A 27779-nucleotide genomic window follows, 5' to 3' on the forward strand; every position below is an offset into this window, starting at 1 on the left:
TTCCAAGTTCCACTTTTAATCCAACTTCAGACTACAACTTTCCAAGTTCTCTGATACTCTGTAACAAGGACTGCCTTTCCTACAATTTCCAATAACACATTCATCATTTCCTTCTATGGCCTCATTGGAAGTATATTCTGCATCCATATTTCTACCAATAGTCTCTTTAACGCAATCTAGGCTCTTTCTGCCTAGCACCTCACAATTCTTCCAGCCTCTACTCCTTATCCAATTCCAAAACCATGCCTACATTTTTTTGGTATCTGCAATAGCAGCATCCCACTCCTGGCACCAAAAACTGTTTTAGTTTCCTGGCTAATGAAGCAAATACGATGCAATGGATTGGCTTAAACAATGGGGACTTATTGGCTCACAGTTTTAAGGCCAGGAGAATTGCTTTCTCCTAGACAGACTGTGGAGTTCTTGGCCGGCTGCTGGTTTTTGGTCCTTGGTTTTTTTGTTACATTGCAATGCACACAGTGGCCTCTCCTGGCTACTCTTTTCTCTTCTGGGTTCTGTTGACTTCCAGCTTCTAACTGCTCCCTGTGGCTTTCTCTCTATATATTAGGCCTTCAATAGTAGGATTAAGACCCATGCTGATCGACTTTGGCCACACCTTAACAGAAGTAACCTCATCAAAAGGTCCTATTTCTATTTACAACGGGTTGACACCTACAGAAATAGACTAAGTTTAGGAACATACTTTTCAGGGAGTATAAAGCTCCAAGTCATCACACTATCCCAAATTTATATCTTCACCTAGATCTCCCCTCTGAGCTCCAATCTTGTATGTCTACCTGTCTGTTTGGCATGTTTGTGATAGGCTGAATAATGGCCCCCAAAGATATTCAGGTTTTAATGGAATTTGTGAATGTTACTGTGTATGGCAAAGGGATTTTGCAGATGTGATTAAGAATCTTAATTGTTTTAGACTATCTGGGTGGGCCCTACATGTAAAACCAAGAATTTGTATAAGAGAAAGGGAGAGGGAAATTTTAAGAGGAAATGGCAATGTGACAGAAACAGTTGAAGATGTCTTGATGCTGGCTTTGAAGATGGTCATGAGTGAAGAGATGCAAGGATTGCAGCTCTAGATGTTGGAAAAGGCAATGAAACAGATTCTTCCCTAGACTCCTTAGAGGGAGGAAGACATGGCTGACACCTTGAGTTTATCCTACGGAAATCATTTTAGACCTCTGGCCTCCGGAACTGTAAGAGAATACATTTCTGTTGTTTTAAGTCACAAAGTTAGTAGTAATTTGCCACAGCATCCATAGGAAACTGATATAATGTACAAAATAGAACTTTTGATTTTCCCTACAAATCAGCTATTCCCTATCTGTTCCACCTGGTTGTTCAAACTAGAGACTCTATCCCTCGGTTTTCTGCACTCTTTACTTCCAATCCATCACCAAATCCTTTCAACTTTACATCCCCAAATATATCTTGAATACATCTACTTCTCTCCAAAACAGTGCCTGCCAGATGGTAGAAGCATAATAACTATCTGAAAAGCAGATGAATGAATGAATCTTCACTGCTGCATTCCAGTCCAAGCTGGCATAATTAGTCACCTAACCCCTTACCTGTCTTAGTTCTACTCTAGGCCCCCTACAATCTATTTTCCACATGCAGGGAAAGTAATTTTTCAAAAAAACTATAAATGAAAGCAGGCATTCCCCAGCTTTAAAATCTTTCAATTACTCCCCATTGCACTTTGAGTGAAATCCAAAATTTTCTTTATATACTACATGGCCATCTAGGTTCTGCATTTGTTTACATCTTTGAATCTTCTTATGCCTCTCTCCTGCATCCTAAAGATGCTGGGGCTTTTTTCCTTTGGCATGGGAAAGTGGACGTGGCTCAAGCAATTGGGCTCCCGTCTACCATATGGGAGGTCCCAGGTTTGCTTCCCGGGGCCTCCTGGTGAAGGCAGGCTGCCCTGCCAGGTGAGCCGGCACAATAAAGGAGATGAAGAAGAGAGACAGAGAGAGACACAACAAATCAGGGAGCTGAGACGGCTCAAGCGACTGAATGCTTCTCTCCCACATCGGAGGTTCCAGGATCAGTTCTGGTGCCTCCTAAAGTTAGAAGACAAGAAGAGAAGAAAAGCAGACACAGAGAGCATACATCAAATTGACACAGAGAGCAGACAGCAAGTGCAAACAACAAGGTGGGGTCAGGGAATAAATAAATCTTAAAAAAATTTTTGGGGGGGCACATTTCCTCTGTCAGGAACGTTCTCTGCTTAGCTGGCTCATATCCTTTTAGGTTTCATCTTAAAAAATCAGATGCCTTCCTTTACTACGCTGTAGATGGGACACTACCTCCAGAGTTACTGTCACAGCTCCCTAATCTCTTCATTTTAGCAAACAAGTAACAATTGCATTTTGATTATGGTCAGTGGATTTCATAACAGAAAGGATCCACCGTAGTGGTTTGGAACATGTGTCACTGTCAAATGAATCAAGTATTCTATATGGTTATTTGTAACCATGTTGTTGTTTTATTTCGTGAGCAAACTGAAGGCAGAGCCCTGAATCATTCATGTTCATGATGGAAGCAGAGAGAAACTTGAAGGTGCTAAGATGCTGGCTTTGAAGATGGAGGAAAAGGTCATGAGTAAAGGAATGTAAGGAATGTCACTTCCAGGGAATCTAGTCCAGTGTATGGTCTAACAATGCTCAAATCTGCTTTTCGAAAAACCAATCAGGTGTAAATGGGATAAAGATGGGGGGGAAGAGCAAGAGAGAATGTAGCTACGCAGAGTGGATTTAGGAAAAGGCCAGGCTGGAAGAAAATGGGAGAAGACAACGGCAGAAAACAGAATTTTATTTCTCACCTCCCCATGGGAGGCCAGACTAGCCTTCAATAAGCGCAACACGCGTCTATCGCGAGAAGAAAGATTACACTCGCTAAAGCAAGCGTCAGCCGGTGCCCCGCCCCCCTGAGTCTCACCCCCTCCCCGGCCTCACTCCCACCTTGAACCAGCCGCGGCGCGTGTGACGTCGTGACGCCGTGCGTGGCCGAGGCGCAGGGGGCTGGTCCCCGTGCGGTGCCGGAGGAGGAAGTGGCTGGGTTGTTGCTCCGTCTGAGCCTGCCGCTGGCTCCCGGGGCGCAGAGAGGGGCCGCAGCCGCTGTCGCTGAGTCGCGTTTCCCCTGCTGCTCCCCCCCATGTGCCCGGGGGTCGCCACTCCCCTTCCTCAGGCCGCCGCTTGCTCCGGGGTCTATGGAAGTAATGGAAGGACCCCTCAACCTGGTGAGTGGCCCAGAGGGTCGTCTCCGCTCCTTGGGCGCCTTTGCTTTAGAAGGCCAGTCCGGTCTCCGGCGTGTGGGCTGACCCCGAGACCAGGATGCGGGTTAGGCGGTCCCAGGAGGCCGGGAGGACCAGGGAGGCCGTGGCCCCACAGCGGCTCTGGGAAAGCCACCTCAGACTTTGGACCCCTTGGGGATGCCCGGGAAGCTCCCGTGCCCCATTTCCCGCCGCCTCAGGGTGCCCCCTGACACGGGACGCTGGGCGAGGGAGGCCACCAACTGCGACCACCTCTCGAGGTCGGGGAAAAGCCTTCTAGCGCCACGTAGCCACCAGCCAGGGCACAGATGGGGTCTAACACCGGTTTTAACTTCTTACACGGACGGCCTGAGTCTGAGCCTCCCCACTTTGGAGGGATGGAATAATAATCGTCCTCGCCCCCATTTGTCCCTTCACCTAATTCGCGGGTACATTCAGATGCATACACGGAGAGTCTCCCTTCTCCCCGAATAAATTAGAGACGGCTGGAAAAAACAAAACAACACAAAACATGGCCATCCCTGTTTTTAGTGCAGTTTCATCACTGTAAGCATCATGAAACACAAGAGATGTTTGCCTTTCTAAAAGTGCTGATAGCCCACTTTCTTGCTACGTTTTTAGTGATTTCAAATGTTGCGATGAAGAAAATAGTAAACAAGAAGCACGAGTTCTTTTCAGACTGCTCACTACATCCTTGGTTTTCCAGGCAGACTACTCATTTTGGTAGCAAAAGTTCAATTTAAGTTTGTAGATGGGAGGAATTTTTAAGAGTCAGAGGTTTGCTTACTCATTTGTGACGGTGGGATTGGAAGAAAGGACGTTAGGACGATTTGTTTCTCAGTTTGGAACTCCGAACCCTAGTCTCCTGGAAGAGCCCTGGACTGGGTTCTCTAGAGAGAAGCGGTAGAGTCCAGTGACTTAAGAGCACAGATTCTGGAGCCACATTGCTTGGGTTTCATTTATGGCTTTACCACCTAATAGCTGTGTGGCCTTGGGCAAATTACTTGATCTCAGTCTTTTTCAGACTCTCATAAGTTTGTTGTGAGGATTTAAGGAGTAAAAATAGGTATAAAGTGTTTAGAGCAGTACCTGGTACATGCTACAATGTAAGAATTAACTATTAGAGTCAGACATGAAGCACTTAAAATGAAAATCTCATCTGTAAGTAAAGGTTTGTTCTTGCTGTGCTTTAAAAGTCTTAGGCTTTAAAAATTAAAAAATAATAAATGAAAGAATTAAAAATTTTTTTTTGAAGAACAACAACGAAAAGTCTTAGGATCCTAAGACCTAAAGCTGTGGTTCCCAAAAGACTGGTTTCTGGTTAGCTGCCTAACCTGGTCAGGTTAGCTCCTCCCATTTTTATTAAGTTGGGCTTCACCTCCTATTGGTAAGAATTGTTTATACTTAGGAAGACTTTGATTAGATTTTTGAATATTGAAAAAGCAGGGAAATCCCTTTAACTTCTCTTAAGATGAAATATAGTTTGCAGTTAAATATAATGGATGGCTCAATACTGAAACTTAACAGGAATATTATTAGAAATAACCAGCAGTTTACAGAGTGCTTCAGAGTTCAAGTGTCCTTGTAAAATGATCATTGGTTCAGTTCCAGTTAGCTTCTCTTTATTTGGCTGCAGGCTGCAGCATAACCCCTGCCAACTGCCCACAAGTGTGTAGATTATGAGAAGACAGAATCTGGGTGAGGTCTGTAATTGGAGCAGCAGAATCACCGGTTTAGGAAAAATTAAATGATGCCAGTAGTTTTATCTATTTATAGAATTTTGCAAAGAGTCCTTTTATTATTATTATTTTAAAAGGATTCTTAGATTATATAAATGTTACATAAAAAAATATAGGGATTCCCATATGGCCTGATCCCCATACCTCCCAGAAAGAGTCCTTTTGGGCAGGCTAGCATAATTCCATAATCCAGTCAACATTTATGCAGGCAGGTACCTGAAATTTGTCATCTTAAACCATTTTATATTTGAGAAGATCTGATTTACAGCATGTTATTGATTGGAAGATAATAGTGGAATAGATTTTAACTGTGCTAAACACCAGTGACAGGCCTCTGAATTCATTGTTTTTCAGAGTTTTAGGAGATGGGTTTTTTTAAGACTGTAACATTCTTTCATGTCAGCAGATGGTCAAGTTGGTTTCCAGTTGACTCAACATGAGTAGTTCTCAATGTTAGGATTTGATGAGTGTGTGAAAATCACCATAGAATATACAGGCTTTCTCTACTGATATTGTAGTATATTTCAAATTCATTATATAAGGACTTATTAGATTAGAGTACATAATTTATAATAATGCATTCTCAGAGCATCTTTGGAATTTAGTACCAACTGCTTCCCAGTTTTACTGATGGAATAAGCACAGGCAGAGAGAAATTATATAATTGCTTAGGTCAGCGACTCAAGTATTTTTATATCATGGTCTCTAGCAATTCTTCTATATTATACTAATTAAAAAGTCATGTCATGTGGCCCTTTTTTATATTGAACTGTAGATTCTGTGGCAGCATTTAGTACTTCTGATCTTGTATTGATTCTTTTGTCTCAGGTTGGCAGTAAGGGCCTGTAGGCTTATTTCCTTAGAGATAGCGAGGGTTTTTGTTATTTCCTTTTTTTGGTGCTTGTGAACTAATTTTTTTCAAAGCAGTTTTATTGAGATATATTCACACATTTGGGTGGATTGTATGGTGTGTGACAGTTTTTAAAGATATATGGAAGAGACCAGTTTGAAATAATGCATTTTAATATGTAGTACAGATATCATATTTTAGTTCTCTGGTTAATCAAGTTGGTCAAAAGAAAAAAATAAGATAAATTATATTTCCATGGAAGAAATATTAGTCTTTGGACTCTGAATAAGATTTGTTTTATCAGTTTTTTTCTTTTGGTTAATTTTTATTATGAAAAAAAGTGTAACCTATACAATTATTTAGTGTATATTTTGGCATTTCTTTTCCATGTATTTAATTTTGGTAATGTGAATACTGTTAGCAAATGTCAAAACTCGTGTGAGGGAAATTAAGCAAACAGTTCCACTCTCAACAGCAACAGAAAGAATATCTAGGAATAAATTTAACCAAGGATGTTGTATTAGTCTCCCAAAGGGTTGCTGATGCAAAGTGTCAGAAGTCTGTTGGCTTTTTTATAAAGGGTATTTTGGTAAAAAGCTTACAGTTTCAAGGCCCTAAAGAGTCCCACTCAAAGTTGCTTTCTCAACAAAGCCATATGCCACATGTTGAAGCAAGATGGTCACTGATACTTGCTTGGTCTTTCCTTCCTGGGCTGCTGCTTCATCTTAAGGCACTGTGGGCCCAGCTTCTTCCCACTCTCAGCTGTGGGCTGGCACAGAGCTTGTCTCTCAGGGCTTCCTATATCAGTCTCTGCCATAGTGCTTGTTTCTTTTTTCTTTTTTAAGATTTGTTTTATTTATTTCTCTCCCCTACCCGCCCCCCCGCCCCCCCCGCCCCCCCGGCCCAGTTGTCTGTTCTCTGTGTCTATTTGCTGCGTGTTCTTCTTTGTCCGCTTTTGTTGTTGTCAGCAGCATGGGAATCTGTGTTTCGTTTTGTTGCGTCATCTTGTTGTGTCAGCTCTTCGTGTGTGTGGCACCATTCTTGGGCAGGCTGCACTTTCTTTCGCGCTGGGCAGCTCTCCTTACGGTGCACTCCTTGCACATAGGGCTCCCCTATGGGGGGACACCCTTGCGTGGCAAAGCACTCCTTGTGCATATCAGCAATGCGCATGCGCCAGCTGCACACTCAAGGAGGCCCGGGGTTTGAACTGCAGACCTCCCATGTGGTAGGCAGATGCCCTAACCACTGGGCCAAGTCCACTTCCCAGTGCTTGTTTCTTTCTGGGCCTTCTCTGCTGCTCAGCGGCTGTTCTCTTCACAGAATCAGCTGCAAACTATCAGGTGAATGGCTTATCTCTCCCCAGGGCCCCAGGATCAAATATGACAGAACTCTCTTCCTGTGTGTCTTTAGTGAGTGTTCATTTATATCAGCCCATCAAGGGATTGGGGACTAAACGTGAGTCATGCCCTACTGACAGGGTTGAATCAAAGCCCCAATCTTAACATATAATTAGGAGCCCCTCAGATGAATCCAGTATAATCAAAGGGTATCACACCCAGAAGAGTAGATTTGTTTACAAACAGTCTTTCTCTTTTTGGGATATTCAAAAAAATCATATCAAACTGTCAGAGATATAAAGGGTTGTGTACATGGAAAACTATAAAACATTGCTGAAAGAAATTAAAAAAGATCTAAGTAAATGGTCTTAGACCATGTTCATAGACCTAAGGTAGTATTGACTCAAGGCAATCCTAATCAAAATTTCAACAGCCTTCTTCACAGAAGTGGAAAATCCAGTCGTAAATTCATACAGAAGGGTGAAGGACCACAAATTGCCAAAAGTCTCGAAAAAGAACAAAGCTTGGAGAACTCACACTTCTCAATTTTAAAACATAGTATAAAGTTACAGTAATCAAAATAGTGTGGTGCTGGCTCAAGGACAGACATATAGAACTCAGAAATAAACTTCTTGACAAGGGTGCCCAGTGCATTCAATGGGGAAAAATTAGTCTCTCTAACAAGTATTCCTAGGAAACTTGGATATCATGCAAAAGAATGAAGGTAGATCCCTCACATCATATACACAAATTAGCTCATAATAGATCAATGACCTAAATATAAGAGCTAAAACTATAAAACTCTTAGAAGAAAACATATGGGAATGTCTTCAGGCTGTTGCATTAGGCAGTGAATTCCTCGACTTGACACCAAAAATGTAAGCAACAAAAGAAAGAAATAAACTAGACTTCCTCAAAATAAAAAACTTCGCACATCAAAGGACTTCAGCTATGAAAAAACAACCTACAAAATGGGTAAAAATACTTGGAAACTATATATCTGATAATAGTTTAATATCCAGAATATATAAAGAATTCTTAAAATTCAGCAAAAAGACACACACACAAAAGAACAAAACCCAGTTAACATTGGGCAAAGGTCTTGAAAAGATACTTCTCCAAAGATAATAAACAAATGACCAATAAGCACATGAAAAGATGATGCTCAATGTTATTAACCATTAGGGAAATGCAGATCAAAACCTCAGTGAGATACTACTTCATAACCCACTAGAATGGCTATTTTTAAAAAACAAAGAAAAAAACCTAAGTGTTGGTGAGAATGCAGAAAAATAAGATCTCTTGTACATTGTGGGAATATAAAATGGTACAGCTGCTTGGAACCTATTTTGGTGGTTCCTCATAAAGTCAAGTATAGACTTAGCATATAAACTTGCAATCCTACTTCTATGTATATACTCAAAATAATTGAAAGCAGGGACACAAACAGATACTTATACACCACTGTTCATAGTGGCATTATTCACTGTTGCCAAAAGATGGAAGCAACTTGAATGTCAACAGATGAATAAATAAACAAAATGTGGTATATACATGCAGTATAGTATTATTCAGTAGTGAAAAGGAGTATTATCACAGCATGGATGAATCTTGAAGATGTCATGTATGAAATAAGTCAGACACAAAAGGACATGTAGTATGATATTACTTACATGAAGTAACTAGAATATACGAATTCATAGAGTCAGAAAATAGATTACAGATTACCAGGAGTGGAGGTTGGGAAGGTGAAGAATGGAGGGTTAATGTTTAATGAATATAGAGTTTCTCTTTAGGGTGGTGGAATAGTTTTGGTAATGTTGATGGTAGCACAACATTGTGAATGCAGTTAATATCACTGAATTGTATACTTGACAGTGGTTAAAATCAGAAGTTGTATGTGGTATATATGTCATCACAATAGAAATTTTAAAACAAAAATTTGGGTGAGATAATTTCTAGTTCTTTTTTTTTGTTTGCTGCCAATAATTGCTAAGTGCTGGGGTTGGCATCAGGTGCTTTATGTATGTTTTATTCTTTCCTCTTAACAGCTATATGAAATCTTACTCCCATTGTACAGATGAAGACATTGATATGCAGTGTAAGTGGTGGTAATAGCAGTTGAAAGCAGGATTCTAAGTAAAATATCGACCTTTCTAAAAGATCAGATTTGTCCATCTTTTTTGACTGTGATTCACAATGAGAAACTTTTTCATAATGACCAATATTACACATACAAATGTGTGTGTTACATTTGTAGAGCTACTACATTATGATAGGTACCTCTTGGAATTGTGTAGAACTTAGGGGCCCTCTGAAACATAAATTTCACCAAACTCACAAAATCAAAACTTTTTGCTATATGTGATGTAACCTAATATTTAATACTTTAAAATGCTGGTTGTGACCCACTAAATTTATTAAAAAACCCACTAGTGGGTTGCAACCTGTAATTTGAAAGATGATACATACTAGATTCTTACTGTCTTCAAAACAGTTAGTGGCATTTCTGGGGGTGGGGGTGGGGGTGGGAGGACACAAGTTAAACTGAAAAGCTAAGAAGACAAGAGATTCAGGCAGAGCTCTGTGTGGGAAAAGTTGATCCTTAGACTTAAAATTGAAGATAGGTCTTCCTGGAGTTCTCTAACACTTGGCTAGTTATTTTTAGTATAATAGTATTACATTCATTGTGTGACTGTTAACTCATTAATGTAATACTAGGAAATTCTACTTGCTACTTGTTTATAGGAGATTCTTAATTGAGAAAGGGGGAATGAGTGAGGTTTCAATTTACTCCCCACTGAACACCCTAACACAAGATCAGGAGCATTTTTAATTTTTCTCTATCTTTTCAGTGTTTCATACTGAAAGTGTTCCTTTTCTTTTCATCTTTATATTTTTCTTTAAATACATCTTTCCCCAAGGACTCAAATAAATAAACAAAGTAATAGAAGGTAATGCTCTTTTCCTCTGGGAAAGAAGACAGTTATTCAATCTGTATTTTTATAGCAGTTAGCATGCCAAAGTAGGATATATTAGTACTAGTGAAAGCAGTTACTTAGTAAGCTAGTTGTAGTTAGGATTTTGATTGGCTGCAGGTGATGGAAACCCATTTAAATTTTTTATTTTTTTTTCTTAAACAGTTATTTGTTGGAATCTAAAGAAAGGGGAAGGGCAGGGATACAATGTTGCTGGGCCTAAAGAACATGTGGGACCTGGGGCTGAGACATAGTCAAGATTCTCCTTTTTCTGCTTCTGGTTTTACTGCCTCACACGACCTCCTCACTGCAGATCCGTATGTTCCACTCAGCTAGCTGCTGCATGTGATATTAATTATAACCCTTTGAAACTTTCTTGACATATACTCTGGTCTTAAGTGTGAAAACACAGGGTAAGGGATTTTTTAGGTGACTGGAGGACGAGGTCATCTAGTAAACAGCAACTCCTACAGGAATCATGGATTATTTGGAAGAACAGTTCACAGAAAGGGCTAGGACGTGTGGAAAGTTTTGGCAGTTTCTGAGAAGGAGAGGCCAGTGAGGGGGGAATTTGTACCGAGTAAGATGTCCACACATTACTCAGTCTGAAGTTTTTCTTTTTATAAAGGTTTAAGAAACTATTCTAGTATTATGCTTTCATTTTTACTTGAGAGGGAGTAGGGAAATTCTGGTCAAAATGTCCTAGAGAGGGGATGGTTGAAAGAGTGGATGAAATAAGTGGGACTTTGACTGTTTAAGTATATGAATATATAAATCTGTGTATTTTAGATATTGATGCAGTTTAATTCTGATAATATTTTATGTAGAATACAGTAATGTCTTGTCAGCAATTAAGAATTCTTTGGTTTTGTTACCAACTCTTAACGTAGCCTCTCTTATCCTTCTATCCAGCTAACCATTCATTCATCCAGCTAACAAATACTGCTGCCAGGTGTTGTTCTATGCCCCAAGGAGTCAACAGTGAACAAATCATGACCAAGCCCCTAATCTCACAGAACTTTAATACCCATGTCTCTAGTTTTCTTTACCTCTATTGTGTCCTCTTTTGTTGTTCTTAAACATCTTAAGCATGGTTATTTTGATGTCCTTGCGTTAGCTGTAATATTTGGATCATTTCTGGGTCTGTGAAGTCTTTTTCTTGATTATCAGTTTGTTTTCCTGCTTCTTCATATGCCTAGTACCTCTTGTATGTCACACATTGTTGGATAGTATGTTGTAGAGTCTCAGGATTTGTTCTCTTCCTCTGGAGAGTATTGTTTGTTTTGGCTGGCAGTTAAAATACTTGCGGATCACCTTTGATCCAGTCTAGGCCTGGTTTTAGGCTTAATTAGGGTAGGCTTATTTTAGTTTTGCCCATAATGCGAGAGTGTGACTCTTATTCCCAGAGCTGCCCTTTCTCAGGGTATCAGCCAGTAGTCTAGGTGTTCACCAAGATCATTCTCCTCTGTCTGGAACCAAACTGTAAACTGTTTCCCCAGCACTTTGACCTCTGAAATCTCTGCTCAGAACTTCTGCTAGGCCCCCTGGAATTGTACCCTGGACATGTGCAGTTTAAAAGTTGGCCAAGGACCTAACAGGATGTTTTTTAGGCATATTTTTAGGACATCTATGCAGTTTCTTCCAATCATGGATGTTGCTACTCAAATTCCAACCCTTTGGGCGCTGGTCTTCATTTCCATTGCCCAGTGAGACACCACCTTTTGCTTGGACTTTTTTTTCTTGCACTCCATTTTGGAAAATGTCCTCAGAAGGAAAGCTGGGGTGAATGCAAGTCTTAACTTTGTATGCTCCCTTTTTCTTGAAACATGTAGTCCTCTTCTATTTTTTTGACCAGTACCTATAAACTATTGTATTTGCATATTTTGTCCAACTTTGTAGTTGTTTACAGCAGAAGGGTAAGCAAATGCTACTCCATCATGGCTGGATCAGAAGTTCACATTTCCACGAGAATTTTCAAGAAATTCTCAAAACAAAATTAAACCAGTTTGTTATAGACCCTAAATGCCAGAATGTACTTTAATATGAAATTGTGGTATCACTAAACCAAATATCAGTGCTCAATTTTAGGGTATCATAACCCTTTGAGAGTTTGCAGTTGCTGCTTTCCCTGTTTAAATATCTATTCCAAATATACTTTGAGGCAGCTTAACAATAAACGATGGAGATGCTATACTATTATTGTATTAGTTGTCTATTGCTGTATAATAAATTACCCCAAAACTCAGCATCTTAAAACAATATACCGTTGGCAAAGAGTACGTACATGGCTTAGGTGGATCCTCTGCTTCGGTGCTTCTCACAAGGCTTTAGTCATGGTGTCAATTGGGGCTGTGATGTCATGTAAAGGCTCCACTGGGCAGGATCTGCTTCCAAGCTCATTTACACGGTTGACAGCAGGATTTAATTCCTTGAGAGCGTTTGAACTGAGGGCCTCAGTTCCTTGTTGTATGTTGACTGGAACTACCCTCAGTGGCCTCTTCCCTGTGAGCCTCTCCATAGGGTTCCTCACATCATGGCAATTGGCTTCATTAAAGTGAGCAAGAGAGTACAGCCAAGATTGAAGTGACATCGCATCATGACCTTTGCTGTACATCATGGCTTTTGCTGTTTGCTGTTCCTTAGGTGCAAGGCACTAGGTCCAGCCCACATTTGAGGAGAGGGGTTACCTAAGGGCATGCATACCAGGAGGTGGGGATCATTGGGAACCATAATTATTGATAGAGAAGCAAGGAAAATAACTGAATCACAGAGTATGAAGAAAATCTAATCCTTAGGGAAACAGTTACTAATGATTTAGTAAGTTATAACGTGGCATATTAGAATTGGGAGAAGGTAAATAAGATAGAAAACTTTAATTTTTATGAAGGTCAGATTTACACAATTTTAATAAATTCAGAAGATATAAATGAGTTCGATTTTTTTTTCAAGATTTATTTATTTGTCTTACCCCCCTTGTTGCTTGCTTGCTGTCTGCTGTGTCCATTTGCTGTGTGTTCTTCTGTGTCTGCTTGTCTCCCTTAGTTGCATCATCTTGCTGTGCCAGCTCTCCATGGGCACAGGCTGTCAGCTCTCTGCGGGGCGCAAGCCATCAGTTTTCCTCAGGCCACAGGCTGTCAGCTCTCCACGGGCATGGGCCAGCTTGCCTCACAAGGAGGCCCCGGGAAGCGAACCCAGGGCCTCCCATATGGTAGACGGGAGCCCAATCGGTTGAGCTACATCAACGGCTTCCCAAATGAGTTCATTTTTTTTTTTCCCCAATCACGGAGATGAAAAAAGGTTAAAGGAGTTGAAGTTCTTGAAGAGTATTATATTTACTTTACCTGTCCTAATAGTTTCTTGATAAATATTAATACCTTATTTAAGAAGAGTAATACATAAAATACAAACTTAATTTGATTAGTTTAGTATCTGAAATAAGATTCATTCTTGGCTTAACCATTATTTGAATTGTTAGTGAAATCACTTGTAAAGACCTCGTGTGTCTTTTGTCCTTTCTGAATGAATATGAAGTTTTGAGATGAAGTCTATCTCAAAAGACTCTTAGTGTATCTTGAAATACTTGGTAGAACAGAAACATGTTACCAAAATTGTTAATATATCATTGCTCAGACTGCTTTTAGAATCACTACCAAAATTCTCATTTTAATTGCTTCTTGTTCCTTTTTATTTTTTTGCAAACTTTATTTCAAACTCAAAAAATAAAATAACAGACAGAAGTTACTTCAACAAGTCATGAAAGCATTACTCCAAAAAAAGTTCTGTCCAGGCACTTTTATCTCATCCAGTTGCCAAAACAAACTCAGTTGTTCCTCCAGCTTTCAGAAAGATAGACAAATGAGCACAGATTGGTTAAATGACATGATCAATTCTCCTTGTTTATGAAGAAAATAAAGGAAAAAAATGCTTAGTCATATTCATCTCTCATAGAACTAAACCCCATATTCTTTTTTTTACTTTTAGCATTGTCCTTGCTACAAAGACATTACAATATTACTGTTAACATTATTTAAAGCCTCCAAGTTATATTCTGAACACCTTGTAGTAGAATATTCCTGTGTTTATATTAAGTACAGTCCTCAAGATGAGGATTGTTCCTGTTTTATTTTGAATAACAAAAGAAACATTTAAGCTCTTCTTTTATTTCTCTCCCCTTTCCCTGCCCCATTGTCTGCTCTCTCTGTCCATTTGTTTGTGTGTTCTTCTGTGTCAGCTTGCATTCTTATCAGCAGCCCTGGGAATCTGTGTCTCTTTTTGTTGTGTCATCTTGCTGTGTCAGCTCTCTGTGTGTATGGTGCCACTCCTGGGCAGGTTGTGCTTTTTTCGTGTAGTGCAACGCTCCTTATGGGGCGTACTCCTTGTACATGGGACTCCCCTACACAGGGGACATCCCTGTGTGGCACAGTACTCCTTGGCGCATCAGCACTGCACGTGGGCCAGCTCATCACATGGGTTGGGACCCTGGGTTTGAACCTTGAACTGCCCATGTGGTAGGCGTACACTCTTAACAGTTGAGCCAAATCTGCTTCCCTCTTTAACTTTTAATGTCTGTGATTCTGTCAGGAATACTGTTTAAAGAGAGCTAAATCTTAATATGCAAAATCTATAAAGATTATTATTATTATTGTTTTTAGGAGGTACTGGGGGTTGAACCCTGGACCTTGTATATGTGAAGCAAGCACTCAAACAATTGAGTTTAACCAATTTTCACAGCAACTCTCATTTTAGAGATGAGAAAATGAGGAAAGTTGAGCTCATATGTCCGTAAGTGTTCAAGCTGAGATTTAACTCATGTGGTCAGACTCTATCCAGAGTCTGCGCTTATTTACTAGGTATTTAATCAAAACTTAGTAGGAACTGTATGTGGAAAAAAGGGGGTAGGGTGGGGTGGGATTTGATTGCTATGGTACCAAATAACTTAGAGTAGGTATGTGTTTTTGGGGTCAGTAATACCTGAAATGAAAATGAGATAAGACTCAGAGATTGGACTTTATTTTACATAGGGAGATTTTAGGGGAATTGGGAAAGCCAACTTTCTCTCCTCCTTGCTTTCAACACTTAAGAATTTCTGATTTGTTTCTTCTTTTGGACTTCTTTCAAAGTTCAGAAAAGTAAAGGCACCTACAGATTTACCCCTCCCATTTCTTATTTTTTTCCTACATGAAACCTTGTTGATTGCCACTTGCATTCCCAGAAGAGTAGAGTTTCTTGGCTACAATGGTCTTTAACACTACTAGAACACATTTAGTAGAGAAATAATGTTAATCATAATTGCTTATACATATTCACTTTCTTTTTCATGTACATACATACTCTTCCCAAAAGATCTGTGTCATTTCTGGGTACTTTAAAGTACTTGTGCTCAGAAAATATCTTTTGCTCTGTCCTTGACTAAAATTCATGCATTATTTTAAGACCTCAGTCATTTCTTGTGACCCTTTATTACTATTTGAAGAATACAAAACTTCAGAAACAACCTAAAAAGATGTTCTTGCCTTGAAGAATGTTGCTTGTTTCTGGATCTTTACAAAAATAGAAGTGGGGAAATGCAAACATCATGGACTGCTAGAAGTGCTATTTTCTACTTTTGTCTCCACCTTTTATACTGAAGAGTGTAATTGCAAACATACCCATACACAAAATATTTCTAATCTCAGTTGCAGAAGTAGTTCTCTGAAAAGTTATTTTATGAGGCATCAGTGGCACGTTTCTTGAATAAACCACTTTACACCTGACAGAACAGATTTGCTTTTTGATTTTTTTAAAGAAGCTTTACTAAATCATCTCTGTGTTAGGAAAACATTATACTAGTTAGAAGACTAGCTGATCACTTCTGCATTTCTCCTTGCTAGCTAACTGTATAACTATATTACCTTGGGTAAGTTATGTGATTCCTCTGAGTCTTTTGGGTCTGTTTACTTAAGAAGGAAACATTCACAAAGTAATAGTGGAAGCAACTGAAATAATGTATATCCAAGTGCTTTTGAAATTGGTAAAGTGCAACACAAAGGTAAGGGGGCTAGTAACTGCTTACTTAATCACATTTACCTTTATTTGGGGGGAACTTAATTTATTTCTTTCAGAACTTCTGAGTTTGTCTTTGTTGTTTTTTTGAGTTGTACCTGAAAAAAATCTCCATCGTAATATTTATTGGTATCATTAATTTCTGAACTGTACAAGGAACAAATTTTTATTTTAAAAACATATAGTGGGAAACGGACTTTGGCCCAGTGGTTAGGGTGTCCGTCTACCATATGGGAGGTCCGCGGTTCAAACCCCGGGCCTCCTTGACCCGTGTGGAGCTGGCCATGCGCAGTGCTGATGCGCGCAAGGAGTGCCCTGCCACGCAAGGGTGTCCCCCGCGTGGGGGAGCCCCACGCGCAAGGAGTGCGCCCGTGAGGAAAGCCGCCCAGCGTGAAAAGAAAGAGCAGCCTGCCCGGGAATGGCGCCGCCCACACTTCCCGTGCCGCTGACGACAACAGAAGCGGACAAAGAAACAAGACGCAGCAAACAGACACCAAGAACAGACAACCAGGGGAGGGGGGGAAATTAAATAAATAAATCTTTAAAAAAAAAAAAAAAACATATAGTAACTTTAATGATAAAAGGGAAGAATGAGTTGATACAGGAGAAGCTTGTATTTTACTGTAAGGGATATGTGATTTCTTGATTACAGTTTTTAAACTTATTCAGACTAGTGAAAATGCCTTCAAAATAAACTATTGATTTGCAAGGAACTTTTAAAAAATCCTTTGATTATAACACTTTTTGGTTAATCTCTGAAGAGAGAAGAATGTGGGACACTGAAGGTGTTAATAAGTGCCCTGGTGTTAATCCTGAGAGGGTTTTATCCATAGAATTGAAAGAGGTTGCCAGTTCCTTTCAGATGCTGTATTTCTAGGCTATACCCATTAGATTTCTCAAGTTACAGATAAAGCTCTAATGGTGGTTTGATGTGTGACAACAAACAGTATTATTTATGTTCTGAGAAGTTTTTTTTTTTAAAGTCATAATTTTATGATTCAGAAGACTTAGGAACATTTGTGTTCTAGGCTCATCAACAGAGCAGAAGAGCAGACCGTTTACTAGCTACAGGGAAATACGAGGAGGCCATTTCTTGTCACAAGAAAGCTGCAGGTGAGTATTCTTTTGAAGAAATACTGAGTGTAAAACTGGAGAGCATTTTCTTCAGTGTTTCTTAACATGCTTTATTTAGAATGAAAGTCACAATAGTAATAATGTGTTGTTGCCTTCCATATACAAGGTTGACATTACCGGCTTACTGCAACATCAGCTTTAATTATTTTTCCAGTTGGCTTTCCTAGCTCCTCATAACCCAGTCTTCTTTAAGTGTGAGATTATATAAATGCCATGCTGGTAAAGATTAAATCTTCCAGCTGACCTTCATTATAGAAAAGGAGTGTGGGTTTAAATAGTTGGCCATTTTGGGATCTGAAAGTAATAATTTAATTCTGAGCATTCAAGTTTCTGGTTTTGTTTTTTTTTTTGAGATGCTGATAACATAAAACCCATTGCCAACCATAATGTAGAAAGATTTTCCTGTGGCATTTTTATTTTATTTATTTATTTATTTATTTTTAAAGATGTATTTTATTTATTTCCCTCCCCTTCCCCCTGTTATGTGTTCTTCTGTGTTCACTTATTTTCTCAGCGGCACTGGGAATCTGTGTCTCTTTTTGGTTGCGTCATCTTGCTGCGTCAGCTCTGTGTGTGTGCAGCGCCACTCCTGGGCAGGCTGCGCTTTTCTCATGCCAGGCGGCTCAATGCGGGGTGCCCTCATTGTGTGTGGGGCTCCCCTACATGGAGGACAACCCTGCATGGCGCAGCACTCCTTGTGTTCATCAGCACTGCATGTGGGCCAGCTCATCACATGGGCCATGAGGCCCTGGGTTTGAACCTTGGACCTCCCATGTGGTAGGTGGATGCTCCATCAGTTGAGCCATGTCTGCTTCCCTCAAGTCACGTCTTCTTCCCCCTGTGGCCTTTTTAAAGATTTCTTCTGGGTATTTCATCTCTACATTGATGTCTATAGGTCTGTAATAACATGGTATTTATAGTTTTCTCTTAGGTATGAAATTTAGAATTGTTGGCTTATCAAAAACCTAATTTTATCCTAGTCAGTCAAACAACCTAATACGTGTTGAGCTCAGAATGAGATCTTGGGAGCTGTTTTGCATAGACTGGTTTTTGTTGGTTGAGATAAAATTCCTTGGGAAAGAGGTGCTTTACTCATCCCACATCCAAAATGGGTGTGGATTACCTTTCTTAGAACAAACTCTGTGGTCTTTTTGTGAGAAGACTCTTTCCTTTGGGCTTAGAACAGTATGATAATCAAAACTGTACTTTATTTTTTTTCTGGCAGAGTCTGCCTCTCCTGTGTTGCTGAAGTACACTGGTTTGGATAAGTCCTTTTACTTCAATGATTTTGCCTACAAATCAGTAATTTTTAGAGAAAATTTCATTTATATTTAATGAATTGCCCTTGGTAGTGTACCCCATGTTTGCACTGGTATCTGTTGTAGGGCTGAGAATACAGAAAGTACCTAAAAAATCTTTTTTTTTTTTTTTTTTATGATGAGTTTTTTAGGGGCTTAGTACAGCATTAAACTTGGTAGTATTTTTTAAATCTTTCTTCAACCATATTTTCTTATGAATCAGATTGTTGAAATTTGTTGTTGCTATAAAGGCAACATACTATGGTCCAGCTGTAATACTTTCAAGAAAACCATGTCATGGATGAATGCCAAAATGAAATGATATCTTTAATTTTATAATCCAAAGCAATCGTGGTAAAACATGTATAACGTTAAAATGGAGTGGTTTGGCATATGTTGTATATTGAGCAGTAGGATATTCTGAATACACAAAAGGGAGGAAAGTTTCTTTCATTGTTTACCTATGTCCCTGTTTTCATTTGAGGGCTTTTACTAATGTTGGGTTTTAAAGGAGGACATAGACAATAAAAGAGCAAAAGCTTATTTAGGGAATTTTTTTTTAAGATTTATTTATCTCCCCTTTCCCCCCCCCCCCCCATTTGCTCTCTGTGTCCATTTACTGTGTGTTTTTCTGTGTCTGCTTATGTTCTTATTAGGTGGCTCTAGGAACCAATCCTGGGACCTTCCGGAGTGGGAGAGAGGCAATCATATTCTTGCGCCACCTCAGCTCTCTAATCTGCTGCGTCTCTTATTGTCTTTCCTCTGTGTCTCTTTTTGTTGCATCATCTTGCTGTGCCAGCTTTCTATGTGGGCCAGCACTCCTGTGTGGGGCAGCACTCCTTGCAGGCCAGCATTCCACGTAGGCTAGCTCATCACATAGGCCAGCTTGCCTTCACCAGGAGTCCCCAGGCATTGAATCCTGGATCCCCTATATGTAGACAGGAGCCCAATTGCTTGAGCCACATCGCTTTCCTTAAATAGGGAATTAATAATATAGATTGTCAATGCTTTGAACTCAAGGTGAATATTTCAAAAGATGAGGAAACTTTGGAATATATAATATTTATATATATTTAATCAAATTAATATTGAATTTGAAAACAAAATTTGACCTGAACTTTCCCTTGAAACAGACTGCACAATTTGTGCTCATCAGGAATCTGATGAGATATAGTATTAATAAAAGTTTTTAAGAATAGATGCTCAGAGGAGTGGATGTAGCTCAAGTGGTTGAGGGCCTGCTTCCTATGTATGAGGTCCTAGGTTTCATCCTTGGTGTCTCCTTTAATTAAAAAAAAAAAAAGAAGTGCTTCAGATTTTCTTATTTCCCTTTTCCCACCCTTTATTTAATATCTATTTTAAAGACTGGCTTTCTCTCATAATTGGAGGAAGCAGTTTAACCAGACTTGTTAGATTTTTTTTAGGTAGGTATTCCTTTTCTAAATATCTGGACTCGGTTGATAGTTGTTCCTTTTGTCAATCTGTGGAACAAATCTATGACCATGCAATCAGATTTTTAATTTTTTTTTTCCTCTTAAAATAACTTTTTGTTTTTAATTTTTCAAAAATTGTTTTTTAAAGCCCCTGTTTTTAACTTCCAATGTGGGAAATATTTAAATGACTGGTATCTCCTTTTGAATTCTTTGCACTTTGGGAACTTATTTTAAGAAAACTATAGATAGGGAGACAAGTGTATACAGGTAAGATGAGAGGAGGGTAGCTAGGAAAATTCATCCACTTAGAGCAAATAGAATGTCTCAACAGAGCCACCCTGTTTATACAGGAGCAAAAAGGAGAAGAAATGGTATACACTATACAGTCTTATTACAGGAATGAAAAACAAGGAAAAATTGAAAGGGGAAAAAAAAAATTTTAAGTATAGCTGGGCATGGGAAGCGGACTTGGCCCAGTGGTTAGGGCGTCCGCCTACCACATGGGAGGTCCGTGGTTCAAATCCCGGGCTTCCTTGACCCGTGTGGAGCTGGCGCACGCCCAGTGCTGATGCGCACAAGGAGTGCCTTGCCACACAGGGGTGTCCCCCGCATAGGGGAGCCCCACGTACAAGGAGTGCACCCATAAGGAGAGCCACCCAGTGTGAAAGAAAGTGCAGCCTGCCCAGGAATGGTGCCGCACACGGAGAGCTGACACAGCAAGATGACTGCAACAAAAAGAGACACAGATTCCCGTGCCGCTGACAACAACAGAAGCGGACAGAGAAAGACACGCAGCAAATAGACACAGACACAGAGAACAGGGGAGAGAAAAAAATAAATAAATCTTTAAAAAAAAAAAAGAAAGCATAGCTGGGCAAAAGCTGCAACAACTCTTTTTTTTGGTCAGGAGCTCAATGATAATGGTAAAACCTGGCAGCCATTACTAATTCATGAACTCAGAAAATCATTAAAATATTTAGATTGACTAGTCAAAAAGCAGTACTTCATATTATCTGCAGGAAAGCAAAAAGGAAGTCAATATAGGGATGGAAGATGGTGAAAAGTTTTTAGCAAGCAAGAGAAAAAAAACCAAACTGTGCAAGATCCATTATTATACTTATTTATACCCTACCATGTTCCAGAAAGGATATAAAATACCTTATAGAGGAACATAAACAACAGAATATAAAATCTAATTAAAAGTAATTAGATGAGGAAGTCCATACCAAAATAAAATAGGGAAAGACTAAGAGTATAGTTCACAAAATGTACCTACTATGAGTTCTCTTATATTTGATACAAGGGGACTGAGAACTTGGCTTTAAGCTTGCTTTTTTTTTATTTTTTATTTTTATAAAGGGTATTTATTTGGGATAGAAACTTACAGTTACCAGGCCGTAAAGCATAAGTTACTTTCCTTACCAAAGTCTTTTTCATGTGTTGGAGCAAGATGGCTGCTGACATCTGCCAGGGTTCAGGCTTCCTGGATTCCTCTCTTTCCAGGGTTCATTTCTCTCCAGGCTCAGCTCCTTTGTTCTCCCCAGCTGTAGACTTAGGTGAACGGCTTGTTTCTCTTTCCTCACAACCTAGGTCCTCTGTGTGCTTATTTCCCAGGGCTCAAGCTCAAGACTCCAACATCAAAAACTCCATCTCTGTCCTTTGCCATGTCTTTTATATGTGAGTCCCCCCACTGGCTTTATGTGTTTTAATAGCCAGCCCAAAGGGGGAAATTATGAATTTTCACAGTGGCTATGTAAATTCCTTGTCACCCAGGAAGTGGGTCTTTAGATAAAAGAGCTTTTATTGATGGTCTTCATGAATATTACACTGTTCTCAGAAATTTCCTTACAGTAAAATCCTATTCTTTGGATTTTTAACTAATTTAGAGTAGGCTGATGGTATAGCTCAAAAACAGTTCAGTAAGAGAGGTATAGGAGGCCAAAATAATGTTGTCCAGGTGGGTAAAAGACACATCTCTTGCTATTTTTGTGGGCATAATGAGTAATACGATTTTGATAGGTTTTTATTTAATTTTAATCCTCCCAAATTCTATTTTTCTATTTGGCTATTGTTAGTTCCCCAAATGTAAAATCTGCAGAGGTTTTTAAAGAGTAAAGCTTTCAAGATGGCTTAAGGAATATCTGTATTTAACTACCATTGGCGGCAGACTTGGCCCAGTGGTTAGGGCGTCCGTCTACCACATGGGAGGTCCGTGGTTCAAACCCCGGGCCTCCTTGACCCGTGTGGAGCTGGCCCATGTGCAGTGCTGATGCGTGCAAGGAGTGCCCTGCCACGCAGGGGTGTTCCCCACGTAGGGGAGCCCCAAACGCAAGGAGTGCATCCCATAAGGAGAGCCACCCAGCACGAAAGAAAGTGCAGCCTGCCCAGGAATGTGCCGTACACACGGAGAGCTGACACAACAAGATGACGCAACAAAAAGAAAACACAGATTGCCGTGCCGCTGACAACAACAGAAGCGGGCAAAGAAGACGCAGCAAATAGACACAGAGAACAGATAACCGGGGTGGGGGTGGCAGGAGGAGAGAAATAAATAAATAAATCTTTAAAAAATAATAATAATTACTATGGACATCCTTTTTGGAGAAATTAAGAATTGCGTTAGATAATCGGGAGTTTCTTTTTTTAAAAAATCCCTCCTTGTTTCTTTTCAGAAACATGGTAACTGTATAGCAGAATTCCTTATAAGACCAGTTCTCTTTGTTTTATGATGAGTATTAGAACTCTTCCTTTGACCTGTTCATTAAAAAATGACAATTGTATTAACTTGCCTTTCTTCTTTAACCAGCATATCTTTCCGAAGCCATGACGCTGACCCAGTCTGAGCAGGTGAGATACCTTCTTCATATAACAAGGGTTAGGAGGATTTTTTTATGTGGAGACTTGTAATGTGTATACTAAAATGCCATAATAAAAATATATAAAATGTTATTAGCAGTGCTTCAATATGTGTTTGTCAATTGTAACAGTTGTACCACACTAATGAAAGATGTTGTTAATGGGGGAAAGTGTGTGGGGGGAGAGGGGAGAATATATGAGAGTCCCCTATATTTTCGATGTAATGTTTATGTAATCTAAAGCTTCTTTATATATATATGTGTGTGTATGTGTGTGTTAAATGGGCAGGAGAATAGTACTTCATAAAGGAATTTAAATGAATTGCTGTTGATGTCTAACATGGCATGCAGAAACTTCTACCCTTTTTGCTAGTGATTACTCACAGATTTCAGATTGCCAAATGTCTCCCTTCCAAATTGAAAGACTCCCCCCTTTTAGTGTCTTTCCTGATCATTAGCTCATATTTGATCATCAGCTCACAGTATGTAAACAGGCCTGCCCATGGGAACCAGTTGGACTGCCTTTGGTTTGGCAAAGGTAATTTAAATCTGAATGGTCTCCCACTTGCTTTTCCTGAATTCCTAAGCAATTCTATTTAAATCTGTTTTACTATTTGCCTGAGGTTGTTTTCTGTGCTTGGGAAGGGCCTGGGCCTAGGTTTTAAAAATCCATTTATATGAAGATCAATTACCCAAAGATAATTTCCTGATTATAAAAGTGGCATGGACATAGGAGATATCCAGTAAGTGCTTGTTTAACTGAATTAAGGAGATCACTTCTGTGAGGGATATCAAGTCATTTGGTTAAATCAGGGGAAAACTACTAGTTCCTCAAATAGAACCAAGGGAACTTAAGAGTTGTGCTTTCCTTTGGTTGTATGGAACCTGTTCATGCTAGCCCTGGACTACAAATGTGTATTGAGCCTTTCAAAACACTGTGTTGATAGGAAGGCTTCTCTTTTTAGATGGTTGTATAATATGTCTAAAAAGGGAAGATTTCTAATTTTAAGCTAAGTATGTATAGCATTGCACAAGGTTAAGGCACATGCAGAAGAGGTCTGATTAGGTGTGTTGATTTAGAATAGGACTTCTTAATTCCTGAATGCTTTGTTTATGCAGAAAATGCTAGCTTATCCACAGAGACCAAGTTATATTAAAAAATTTTGAGGTCCTATTGAATTATAAACATACTATATAGATTTTAAGTGTTACTGGATTATTCATAAAGGAGCATTGTGGATTAGGATATATTGGACATTATTTAAAACACATTGAACTTTAAATTCTGCAAATTGTACCTTTCCTTCTGTGCATTAGGCTCATTTATCACTGGAATTGCAAAGGGATAGCCACATGAAACAGCTCCTACTCATCCAGGAGAGGTGGAAAAGGGCAAAGCGTGAGGAAAGATTGAAAGCCCAGCAGAACACAGACAAGGATGTAGCTACCTATCTTCAGGCATCTCACAAACCCTTTGCTGAGGATGCAGAGGGTCAGAGTTCCCTTCTTACTCAGAAGTACAGTCCTTCTACAGAGAAACATCCACCTGAAATTCAGGGGGTCTTTGACAGGGATCCAGACACACTACTATTTTTACTTAAGCAAAAGAGTGAGCCAACAGAGCCATGCATTGGAAGCAAAGCCCCAAAAGATGATAAAACAATTATAGAGGAGCAGGCAACCAAAATTGTAGACTTGAAAAGGCATGTGGAATTCCTTGTGGCTGAGAATGAAAGATTAAGAAGAGAAAATAAACAGCTAAAAGTTGAAAGGGCCAAGCTTCTAAAAGGTCCGGTAGAAAAGGAGCTGGATGTAGATACTGATTTTGTAGAAAAATCAGAGCTTTGGAGCTTGCCACCACATTCAGAAACTGCTACAGCCTCTTCAACCTGGCAGAAATTTGCAGCAAATACTGGGAAAGCCAAGGACATTCCAATACCCAATCTTCCTCCCTTGGATTTTCCATCTCCAGAACTTCCCATTATGGAGCTCTCTGAGGACATTCTCAAAGAACTTATGTATAATTAAAATGGAAGGCCATAGAAGAGGTGAGAAGAGGAAATAATACCATTAATCCAGCAAAAAATATTAAAAAAGGGAAAACCACATGCCAAGGTGATCCCAGAGATGCACCATCATCTGGCATACTGTAGGAGAAGAGGTATTGCCAGGACTTGGAAAACAGTCACTGTGAAAAATGTTGCATATCTGAATTTACTGACTTGAGCTAATGATTCTGGACTTGGCAGACACTAAACTCTTGAAAGTTCACTTTTCTCCTGATACAAACCAAATGACTACCTGGAATAATTTTTTCAAGCAACCATTTCTTTTCTTATCTTCAGGGTTAAAATGTAAAAAGTACATTATGTGTAGTTAATCTATAATGCCATAAATGATAATGCCCTAAATAATATGATAGCCTGAGGGGGCTGCCTTGTATTTGATACATGCTTTCTATCATGCATTGATTGTATGCATTTTGTTAATGCACATTTTCTTTAAGTAAGGTGTGTGAGGTACATACCTTTCTAGATGAAACTATATGTGCCACACTTTGCACTACTCATAACATAATGATAACCTCAAGACTATCAGGAGAAATATTTAAATTTCCATTTTATGAAGAAAGGAACCAAATTATTAGTTACGCTTTTTTAAAAATTACCAGTTTACATAATTAATCAGGGTGCATTTTAAGTTCTAACTTTGTTCATTGTATAACGCATCATTTCAAAATACTAAGGAAATATCCTTCTGTTTTTAATGATGCATGAGTGGAAGTAATGCTAGTTGGCAGTATTTGATTATAAGAAATCAATAAAGTAATTGTTTTATACCCTAGTTGAATGTGGTTGGTATTAAAAGCAAATTTTGTATAGCTTCTTTCTGTGTTGTAAACCTTGAATATGAATTTTAACAGATGCAGTCAAATTATTAATTTGGCGTGTTACCTTTTTGTTTTATAAGTCAGTTTCCCCTACAGCTAGGGTGAGAGTGCACAGAAATTCCTGAGGTTTGTGTTCCCAGCCTTTTTCTTGACTTAGTATACATGGAAAATGATCAGAGCTATGCCAGGCTGGAGGCAACTCTTCCTAGGGCACTTGCCACCCACCCAGAGCACGTGGCTAGGGAAGTACTGCCTTGGCATTCTCCTCTCTGCAGAGTCTGAAAATATTCCAGGAATGGAAAGGGTGGTAAGCTGCGGGCATGTTGAAAGCATGGATTTAAGTTTATTGTGTAGAAATATGGGAGTGCCAGAATATGAATGAATGCCATGCTGCCTCTTGCCAGGGAATTAGGGAGAGTTGGTGGGTTGAGGGAGTCGGGTTGGGCTCACATGTTCAGTAATGAAATTAACCTAAGTAGGTTCAAATGAAGTGAACAATTCAGTGGTAATGTTTTTCCCTGTCCTATCTTACTGCAGATGAAACCAGTAAACTAGTTCTTTTTTTAATCCATCCGTTTTTAAAAAATTTCTCTCCCCTCCCCCCACCCCGTTGTCTGCTCTCTCTGTCCATTCGCTGTGTGTTCTTTGTCCGCTCGCATTCTTGTTGGTGGCACTGAGAATCTTTTTTTTTGTTACGTCATCTTGCTGTATCAGCTCTCTGTGTATGCAGCACCACTCCTGGGCAGGCTGTGCTTTTTTCACGCAGGGTGGCTCTTCTTGAGGGGCACACTCCTTGCATGTGGGGCTCCCCTCTGTGGGGGACACGCCTGCATGGCACAGCACTCCTTGTGCGCATCAGCACTGCACATGGGTCAGCTCACCACACTGGTCAGGAGGCCCTGGGTTTGAACCCTGGACCTCCCATATGGTAGGCAAACATTCTATTAGTTGAGCCAAATCTGCCTCCCTAAACTAGTTAAGATATCTTAAGAGTTCTATTATTTGTTAAAAGTTGAGTGTTGCTTAACATGTCCATCTCAGTGCTGTTGTATCGCCAGACTTTGAGAACACTTTGCTTGCCTAGCCATTTCTCTTTCAAAAAGTAGGATGTGCTTTGTTTGACATAAGTACTTTGTAAATTCCATTGTCTTTTTCTGCCACTACCTCTTCCCCTTCTCCACTGGCCTTTCCCACCCTCCTCCCATAGCAGAGTGATTCTATTTTACAGGACTCTTTCTATGCATTTCCACTAATAAATACATGTTTGACTAATTTTACTTTTCCATTGTCTTTGAAGCTCCTATTTGCACAATTTAGTACCACTATTTAATCTGCTTTGTAAGTTTTATGTTTGAGTCTGTCACTAGAATGTATGATGTGCCTTTACAGAAGGACTACATGGTAGCACAATGTCTCTGAGTAGATTCTAGATTGTAGGACCTAGCATCTGGGAACATGGCCCATCTCTTGATTTGGGGTTCTTAGCTGTTCCCTTGGTCTTGTTTGAGGTTCCACTGGAAGGGATTTAAGGAGCTTGCGTCCCCAAAATCGCATTATGCATGTGCATGAAATTTAGCAGGCTCTTTTCTTTCCTTACTCAGTGGTGGCCTCTTTCTGTTGAATTCAGATAAAAAGTGGCAAAAATACCATAGACCTGAGTTCTCATTTTGAGCCTTTCACAGAGTAACAACAAAACCTTCTTTTCTGAAAGTAGGTATGTAGGAACAATCTTAGCTTTCTTGCCATGGTAACTGTAGATAATCCATACTACCTGGAAAAACCATAGTTGAAAGGGAAGAGGACAATGTTTTCAAAATAATTAGTTCCTTCAAAACCACTCTATCCCCAGGGTTTTACCAGGGCTGTTGAAATAATGAAAATATATTATTTTGTGTCTAGGTAAGTCAATTCAAAATATTAAATACATTTAT

At 39.5% G+C, this 27779-nt stretch overlaps 1 protein-coding gene across 1 annotated transcript; it reads left to right on the forward strand.

The window, feature by feature from the left end:
* The first annotated feature begins 2993 nt into the window (after positions 1-2993).
* On the forward strand, positions 2994-25802 carry NRBF2 (nuclear receptor binding factor 2). Its single transcript, XM_004470500.3, has 4 exons — positions 2994-3259; positions 17267-17351; positions 22910-22950; positions 24276-25802. Exons 1-4 carry the CDS (start codon positions 3230-3232, stop codon positions 24984-24986), a joined length of 867 nt encoding a protein of 288 aa, XP_004470557.1. The 5' UTR covers positions 2994-3229; the 3' UTR covers positions 24987-25802.
* The last annotated feature ends 1977 nt before the right edge of the window (positions 25803-27779 follow it).

The sequence above is a fragment of the Dasypus novemcinctus genome, chromosome 6 (genome assembly GCF_030445035.2).
Source record: "Dasypus novemcinctus isolate mDasNov1 chromosome 6, mDasNov1.1.hap2, whole genome shotgun sequence".
Lineage (NCBI taxonomy): Eukaryota > Metazoa > Chordata > Mammalia > Cingulata > Dasypodidae > Dasypus > Dasypus novemcinctus.